This window comes from Anoplophora glabripennis, unplaced genomic scaffold (assembly GCF_000390285.2).
Source record: "Anoplophora glabripennis isolate ALB-LARVAE unplaced genomic scaffold, Agla_2.0 scaffold1563, whole genome shotgun sequence".
NCBI classification, from domain to species: Eukaryota; Metazoa; Arthropoda; class Insecta; order Coleoptera; family Cerambycidae; genus Anoplophora; species Anoplophora glabripennis.
In genome coordinates, this window is record NW_019417651.1 from 3,702 (window position 1) to 13,773 (window position 10,072).

The window sequence follows — 10,072 nt, forward strand, 5'->3', positions numbered from 1 at the left end:
AGAAATATTATCAAGGCAAAAGACATAAAATTTTCCAAGTTGGTGATTATGTTTTAGTAAGAGACTATAGAGGTTTAAAAACAAATTGGATACGAGGCAAAATCAAAAAGAAAATAGGCCCTCCTACTTACATAATTTTCATTCCAGAACTTAATACTACATGGCATCGGCATCTAAACCAAATTTTAGCATTTAGTAGATTAAATGATAATATCCCTATTTCTAAAAATAAAAATGTAATGCCCAGTGATAATGAAAATGCAGAACTTAGTGATAGTGACAGTGTAAATTTAAGGGGGAAAAGTGATATAGATTTAAGATCAGAAAATGAAGAGGATATTTGTTTAAATGATTTTTTCGAAAACCAAGATCAATCTGAAAAAAATTTTGAAAGTGATACCAGAAAATGAAATCGCGTAAGAAAACAACCTGAACGTTTACAATACTTTTAAAATTATTTTCAGATTTAGGCTGGACCTAGGAATTTGCTTTAAAATACGTGTGGCACGAGCTTGGAAAAATTGCGACTACAAGTAGTTATTGTAATTCGAGAACGGCAATACGAAATATTATTATACAATAACATCACAGTATTTACTAAAAAACATGGTCTACTCTTAAATTATTCATAATTCTGTTTCTTTTTTCTATTGCCCTACGATTATTGAAATCTACTTTATCTATATAATTTTCATTATTGAACTGCCTTTCCTCTTGAAATTCTTGGTCAAAGTTGATAATATCATCTGCTTCGCCTCCATTTAAAATGCATAAATTATGTAATATACATGCAGACATGATTAATAAACAAATAAGATCTAATCTTACGGTTTCCATATACTTGAGCCATCTAAATCTGCCTTTTAAGAGGCAGAAACAATTTTCAATAGCCACCTTTGTCTGGGAAAGTTTGAAATTAAAATTTTTTTGGGTGTCTGTTAATAACCCATTATCTTAAAACCCAACCATGAGGTATTCCTTCAATTTATAAGCCATATCTCCTAAAAGATGGCTTTCGTTAGGAAACTGAACTAGTTCAGCTTCTATATCATGAGACAGATCAGACTTTTCAAAAAGTAAGTAAGAAATTATTTTATATTCTCCGTTAATAGCTAAAATTTTATGGCAGGTTCTATACAAGCTATACCAGCAAGTGGCTTTCGAGATGCCAAATCGATCACCAACAGAGCTAAAATTAAACAGGAAGAACTAACTATTACATTCATGTCGATATCACAAATATTCTTACCGAAAACTTTCAATATTTGCTAGGCACCATAATGTAACCAATATCTGCTTTTCTAGTGCTATTTCCGGATGGCCGACGGCCACATGGTTATTTGCGACCGAGTGCAGTTTTCCTAATAAATTTTCAAATGTCTCGGGAGACATTCTGAAGTGCTCTTTAAATAGTCGGTCGGAAAAATTTGGCACAGTTTTTTCGGCAAAATTTTCATTTTTTTCCTAATTATGTCCTTCCTGTCCTATACTACCTTCATCCTCATCTTCAAAAATTATTTCATATCCCTGAACCACAGTCAAAATGCACGTTTTTATATCCATGATCACAGTTCACGTTGTCATAAACAAAAACAAAAAGTAAGGTTAAATTTATAAATCCGTTCCGTTCATTAATTCCGGATTTGTCACTTAAATCTGTCATCACGTGACTAAAATCTCATCGCATCTGGGAGTAGGTATATTACCAAACGCAGCTAATATTGCTACCATAAATATCGGCGCATGACAAAAGAACAGAATACGGTTGAATGTCTCATCAATACCAGTTATTGTTACACCATCAGCTCTAATATTTTTTGTGAACAGCTGAAGGGGCTTACGGCAGCTCATTGGGCGGAGTGCAGTTGGGTCGTAGTCCGCTTTTGTTTTTTTTTCTGGTGTTACGATATCTCGACTCTTGCCAAATCGGTCTTTAGTTTCGGGGAGAAACGAGAAATATGTGTATTAAAGATGTTAATTTGGACGCCAACCTACTGATTAGAGTATTAATTATTTCTCCTTTCCCCCCGACACCCCAGCAGGTATGGGATGGGAACNCTTTTTGCAACTTAACCTCATTTCTCAACGAGCTGTATAGCAGCTGTCAGTTTCAATAACAAAGCGGCGATACAGCGCTTTAACAGAAGACGTTTAAGTTAATTTGCTGTACGCTACGCCCTACGTCCAAATTTTCAGAACCAACTTGACCACGTTTTTATTTGAACGCTCGTTATATAATTTTCATTATTGAACTGCCTTTCCTCTTGAAATTCTTGGTCAAAGTTGATAATATCATTTACTTCGCCTCCATTTAAAATGCATAAATTATGTAATATACATGCAGACATGATTAATATACAAATAAGATCTAATCTTACGGTTTCCATATACTTGAGCCATCTAAATCTGCCTTTTAAGAGGCAGAAACAATTTTCAATAGCCACCCTTGTCTGGGAAAGTTTGAAATTAAAATTTTTTTGGGTGTCTGTTAATAACCCATTATCATTAAATCCAATTATGAGGTTTTCCTTCAATTTGTAAGCCATATCTCCTAAAAGATGGCTTTCATTAGGAAACTGAACTAGTCCAGCTTCTATATCATGAGACAGATCAGACTTTTCAAAAAGTAAGTAAGAAATTATTTTATATTCTCCGTTAATAGCTAAAATTTTATGGCAGGGTCTATACAAGCTATACCAGCAAGTGGCTTTCGAGATGCCAAATCGATCACCAACAGAGCTAAAATTAAACAGGAAGAACTAACTATTACATTCATGTCGATATCACAAATATTCTTACCGAAAACTTTCAATATTTGCTAGGCACCATAATGTAACCAATATCTGCTTTTCCAGTGCTATTTCCGGATGGCCGACAGCCACATGGTTATTTGCGATCGAGTGCAGTTTTCCTAATAAATTTCCAAATGTCTCGGGAGACATTCTGAAGTGCTCTAAATTGTCGGTCGGAAAAATTTGGCACAGTTTCTTCGGCAAAATTTTCATTTTTTTCCTAATTATGTCCTTCCTGTCCTATACTACCTTCAGCCTCATCTTCAAAAATTATTTCATACCCCTGAACCACAGTCAAAATGCACGTTTTTATATCCATGATCACAGTTCACGTTGTCAAAAACAAAAACAAAAAGTAAGGTTAAATTTATAAATCCGTTCCGTTCATTAATTCCGGATTTGTCACTTAAATCTGTAATCACGTGACTAAAATCTCATCGCATCTGGGAGTAGGTATATTACCAAACGCAGCTAATATTGCTACCATAAATATCGGCGCATGACAAAAGAACAGAATACGGTTGAATGTCTCATCAATACCAGTTATTGTTACACCATCAGCTCTAATATTTTTTGTGAACAGCTGAAGGGGCTTACGGCAGCTCATTGGGCGGAGTGCAGTTGGGTCGTAGTCCGCTTTTGTTTTTTTTTCTGGTGTTACGATATCTCGACTCTTGCCAAATCGGTCTTTAGTTTCGGGGAGAAACGAGAAATATGTGTATTAAAGATGTTAATTTGGACGCCAACCTACTGATTAGAGTATTAATTATTTCTCCTTTCCCCCGACACCCCAGCAGGTATGGGATGGGAACAAAATATGGGTACAGAAACAATTTATGAATAAATTATAAAAAAAAAACAGAACACTACGGTGTCTCAAATTTTTATTCACTCTCACCCGGAGTTCGTGATGGCTGTGACGATGGTGGAGGTGTCTACAGTCCTCTCGGGTTATGCAGTCTGTCTCACACTTGACTTGTTGCCATGATCACATGGTCACCTAAGTTGCGTTCTAGTTGCTATGGTTTTCAAACAAAATGTTAGAGGTTCTCAACTTGGCAATTTGCCTCGGCTTATGGCATTTAAAGCGGTTAATTAGCACTAGCCTTGATTGAAATTAGTACTACCATCTTTGATTATCACTAGCTATTTAAACTAGCTGTCTGAACTAGTTGTTTAAACTACTTTGGTTGTTACTAGCTTTGATACTAGCTGGCTGGCTTCTAAAACGCAACGTGGGAGAAAAAAAAAACTAATTAGTTCTAAAATAGATATTTGGGGAAACGTGCTTACTCACTACTAAAATCTATTTACAAACTATGTACATATCTATGAACATCTGAATTTTTCTATTTAATTATTGGTATAATTACCGTTTCACGATGTAGGATGATGTAGATTCAACGTGATTTTACACAAAATGGCTACTTTAGCTCGAAATCACTAGAAACTGCTTACTTTTCACCAGCCAGAGTCAGAATGGAAAATGGCCAAGCAGGGCCTTGCCTCTAGTTTTTAAGAACTGGAGTTCCAAAAAAATATACAATCTTCTGATTGGCTCTCACTCCGCACTAAACTGGTTAAAACTTTATACAATTAAAAATCCCTACTTTTGTATAAACACAATTGTTCTTTAATATCCTATCTATTTGTTCAGTGTTCATAGGTTCATTTCCCAAATATCTTATTTAGACTATGTGTTTTATGCAACAAGTGTGATGTCAAACATTTTAAGGTTAATCTTAAAATTAGGTACATACATTGTTGTTGGTTATAATGTTGGAAATAAATGCTTTTATACCAATATGCCTTAACAAACTACGTGTTTACAATATACAGGTGGTGTATCTTAGCTAAAATATTTACAGAGTATGCTTCTCAAGGTTGTTGTTATTTAAACAATATAAGTAAGTACGGTGAATTCGTATGATTATAACTAGTTCCTAAAGACCTACACTTTCAGAACTGTACATAACATAGTAAAATACATGTACTGGGTGTTCATATGGCTGCTACATTAAATTACACCTGTGGAAATGTGTCTGGAATTTTGTGACATAATATAAGATGTTACAGTATCTATTGTTATAAATATTCAACTATTGCTTAAAACGAAGTTTGACTGGTTTAATTTCGTAATATCGTCAAAATTTAGATAACTAAAAATGGTACTTTTACAGCGAGGTATGCTTCAAACTTATTGATTAGTTATTTTGATGAATATCTTCTCTTGCGGCAAATTATTTATCATCAAATTCGGCAACTGTGCCCTGATTTGACTGACCTTGCATTTCTTAAAATAATTGAAATCCCAATGGTGTGGCTCGAGAAATGATATGTATACTCAATATAATAATAAAATACAAACTCGGATTGTAGGGCAATACCTTTACTCATTCGAAAGTCTTGGGAAACGCAGTGCCCCAGCGCATAGTCTGGTGGCGCAGTAAATAGATTTCCTCGTACCGTTTGGTCTCCCGAATAAGGAAAATAAGGAGATATTTAAGAGATATGTAATATTAAATAAATTTTTTATACTTTATATGTAACTGTAGTACCTATTTAAATAGAATTTTATAATTATAAATAAAATAATAATAATAATAAGCATTTATTCATGTCAGCCTTTACAGGATATGAAGCATCAGTAGGAATACAGAAGAATAAAAATTGAAATACAATTTAACAAAGTTTTTTTTAACGATTGTCATAATTGTAAAATTCCTGCAAACTGTAAAAACAGTTTTGTAAGAGGAATGAGCAAAGCTCCTTACGAAATTTGTTAAAGTTTCTTTCTTCTCGTATATAGCATAGAAAAAAGTAACACCCTGGTACACCAAAGTCAATCACTCTCAACTACTCAAACTAAAGAAAGGTATATTTATTTTTACCAAAGTTTTGCGCATGCGGCTTTCAGATTAAGAATTCGTACAGCCTTTATTTCCATTATTTCCTTTCCAAATGCTTTTTGAATTCTAATTCCTATTCTATTCTCTGTTCATTAGTTAATGTTTCCTCAGTTAGGCACTTTTTACATTGGTTTTTTTAGGTTTAAAAAAACCTAAGTTATATTCTTTGAATATTTGCCTGTATTTCTCTAATGTGACGGGCCTTCCATTTTTAGTACTGCATTTCGCTCGATTAACTGTGAAAGAGTTGATGCAGGTGTAGGTTTATCGTATTGCGATTCTTGGGTTTCTGTTCTATGTGGTTGCACAAAAATTGTCTCTGATCGTCAACATGGCTGAAACTACGAAATTGTTTATAAACTTTTTGTCGCTCCTGCTCGTTTACCAAACCTTTACATTTGTGCTTTGGTTTTGCCACACGGAACTGGTAACAGAGGTCGCGGTGGTTTCACAATCCCACGATGTCGGGAGCAGTTTGCAGACGTCCACTCGCGGACGTTTTTCTCAACAGAATTTTGTATTGGAATGAAACAAGTTTTAATCAATTATTGAATATCTATTGTACTAGACAGCAGAGCCGCTTTTTCAAAAAAAAATTTTACTCGAACCAAAATTTTGGTCATAACATTGCCTACATTTAGAGCTACCCTGAGTTATTATACACTATTATAAAAAAATAACTCTGTGGGCTAGTAAATTAAGTCTTTATGCAACAGGAAATTGTCTCAAAGAATTTTTTACATTTATGTTGACAAAATTTGTCCGCCAAGAAGACATGTTTTTCCAAATTTCTGCATACAATTGCCTAACTTCCAGGGGCAAGAATTTATATTTGTTGTCGTCGACTTTCTCAAATGGGTGGAGCCTGACAGAACTTACACTGTAAAAAATCATTCAAAGGTTTCTTGTTAAGTCTCTTCAATGGGACTTTATATTGGAATGAAACAGCTTTTACACAACTAATTAACATTTTTGGAAATATATTATAGTAATCTTATTAATTATTAGAAAAAGGGGAAGTTGTAGGTTAGTAAATCAAGGCTTGATGTTACAGATAAATGTATCAAATCTTAATTTTTTATATTTACCTGTTAACAAATTTTGTCCGCTAAGAAGATATATTTTACCAAATATCTGAAGGAAACTGGCAGAGAGGATAAGTAAAGCCTTGTTAAAATTACACTTTAAAAATCATTCGTACAATAAGTATGGAATATTTAAATGATCTAAATATGTAGTAATTTTTACAAGGTACCTTATGTTACTAGTAAGAGGGGAGTAATAGATCAGTGGCGGCTCGTGAATAAGTGAGGCCCGTGAATTTTTACTAAGTGAGCAAGAAAGAAACAAGAACGCCGCAGGCAAAAATTTAAAAATTTTCAAGGTCAAACGACTAAATGCATCTGGAAATTTTTAGTTGCATTTACAATATTACAGAAAAACTGATGTTCACGAGCAGGATATTCATTCGGATTTTATAAAAAAATAATGGGCAACTATTTGGATATTTTATTAATCCGTTCTCCAATAATAAATAGGAATAAATTTCCACGTCATTTGTTATTATTAGAGAGCGGACAATGTGTGTCTTTAATCCGAAGAATAGGTCAAATTTTGGTAGAGATGTGTACGCGTTCAAAAATGTATTGTGTATAAACTATGCAAAATATAATTATTATGTATAGCAAATATATCGTATTATCCTCGCGAAGATTTGTACCCTTTATTTAAAATCCATAAATCATGTGAACAGGTTAAATAACGAGAAAATAATTAAGTTAATTTAGTTCTAAAGAAATGAAATGACACTCGCGCCCATCTCTAGTCCATCCGTCGACATCGGTTGCGTTTATCGAATTCCTATTGGTNCGCTCTCAAATAATAAATAGGAATAAATTTCCACTTCATTTTTTATTATGGAGATCTTCGCTAATAGCCCTACTATAACCGTAAATTAAAAAATTATATTATTAATAATAATATCAGAATCTTAAAAATTGTATTTACAATAAAATTAAGTAACTGAAAAAAACAAAGTGATGATGAATATTAAAAATATAAAAAATATAAAGACAAATTTTCATAAGGTATATTGTTGGTATATGTATTGCTTACAGATTAATTGCTCGTGTCAGATATTCTACAAAATACATTTATATGAATAAGGATTTATATGTCAGAATTAAACTTGCTATTTATTTAAGTTCACATTTTTTAGTTTTAAAATTTCTATTTATTATTTTAACATAAGTACATAGGTACCTTTTTCATATATAGATTTATCTCATAGCTTTTTGATACTTTTTCTGTTCCCACAAGGTGTAGGATTATTTTGATATATTGGCATGTTCACAAATTTTTACTCTCACTGATCATTAAAAATTCAATACACAGTTCCTATATGAATACCACCACTATCTGAATAAAACTAACATTTTGTTGTACCCAGCCAGCATAGGAAAATAAAAAAAGTGCTACGGTTGCAATTCTAACAAATATTAAGACAGGTCATTCAGATTGATGTACTGTAAAGTATAAATATTAAATAATAAACATTCAAACTTCTAATACCATAAACGCTACTTTTTAGGAAAGCATGAGAAATTGCTGGGTTGCAATTATGAGAGAGTATAACCGAACTAATGAAAATGGTGTTATTTGACTTCTTAAAAATAACAGTAGATATATAGGTACTATTACTATTTAGATTTTTAAAACAATGTTGTATTTTATTTTTCACTTTCTTATTAATTATTTATTTTTCCTTGGATACGGTTACCATAAACATACTCATTACTTTTTTGAACAAACCAAACCAAACTTTAAAATATGCCTTATGTCATATATTTTTTGATACTTATCTTTTTTAGTTAAATAGCAATATTTATAAAATATGTAATGTAAACTTAGAGCATTCGTTCACTTTTCAGTTTACCGTTAAATTTTTTTCTAAATTTAATAAAATAATGTATAAATAAAAATAATAAAATATGTAACAAATTCGCAGTTAAATTTTTTTCTAAATTTAATAAAACAATGTATAAATAAAAATAATAAAATATGTAACAAATTCGCAGTTGTTCTTAAGTTTGATGTTCGTAAAACCATTCCTATCATTTCAGGATTAAATTAAAACTTTACGTATAAAACAAGAAAAACATATTTAGTTACAAAAATTGTATCCATTAAACAATTTTCTATGGAACTGTATGAAAATAAGTGTATGCTGTACGTACTTCTGGCTAAAATGTTTAGGAATTAAATATTTAACAGTGTAGAGGAGGCGGTCCTACGCGGTCGTAAATTTCAGCGATCCGCAGAAATGACAGTAGCTGCATCTTTTTCCGAAGATTTGTTGTCCGTTCTACAAGTTTTGAGTTTCGACGAACATTACACCCTTAACCCTTTCAGGACGGCCGCAATTTCACTTGTTTTGCTGTGTGGACGGCAGTTTTTTTGCATGCCGGATGGACGGCTGTCATATATATCGGCCACCTAGTATTTAGCACAAAATAAAATGATTTTTTGACGAAAATGAAATAGAACTTTATTGAAGTCAACGAAGATTAACAGATATTGCATATCGATGCCCAAAAATAACAACTCAAATTAATATTGCATCAAAACTAAGTACTAATTGTTTGAAAATACTCAAAATATCACTTTATCACTGTGAAATTCTTGGAAACATGGAAACACGCATGAGCCTACGTTACATTCTTTGCACATGTATCTGGAAGTGCTTCTCTTCTTTTGTCGTAGTTTTGTCTGGGACCAGACAGTGCACCTTCTTGAAGCATTTTTGGACTTCTCAGTCGCAGGTACAAGGGATGGAAAGTGCCTTTCAGACAATCTTGAAGTTGTTGCAGCAGACATAGGTGTGGGTTTATTCACTTGTCCGTATCTAAAATAGATATAATACCATTATCAAATTATGTACAATAGGTATCAAAAAAACACAAACCTTTCCAAAAGTTGACGTATAAGGTCCATTTGAAACTTCGCAAGTGGATATTTCATAGGATGTTTTGTAGAGAACATACCATGGGCATTCAGTACACAGATATCCAGGGTGTGCACAAACAATTTCTTATACCATTTCATAGATTTACGCAGGCTGTCAATGCTACTCATCATCATGTCCGATCGATCCACGGCACCCATTTTCTCATTGTAATCAACTACACACAATGATTTCTTAACATTCTCGTTTGTTGCACAGTCGATCTTGTCCAAAGATACAATTTTGTTTTCGTGCATAGTGGCGATCATCGTGACATCCCTTCTACCTTTCCATTTAGTCACTAAACAAATATCTGAGCTTCTCGAAGCAGTTTCTCCTTTTTTGAGTTTTCCTTCAAGTTTGGGCAT

General features: G+C 32.9%; 1 protein-coding gene across 1 annotated transcript; it reads right to left on the bottom strand.

Moving 5' to 3' along the window:
• Positions 1 to 9,417: 9,417 nt before the first annotated feature.
• Positions 9,418 to 10,072, bottom strand: LOC108915575 (piggyBac transposable element-derived protein 4-like; the record flags this gene model as incomplete). The annotated part of the gene is made up of 2 exons (XM_018721643.2): positions 9,666 to 10,072; positions 9,418 to 9,605 (listed from the first exon to the last, which is right to left on the bottom strand). Coding segments are annotated over exons 1-2 (595 nt in total), but the record flags the coding sequence as incomplete, so codon positions are not given.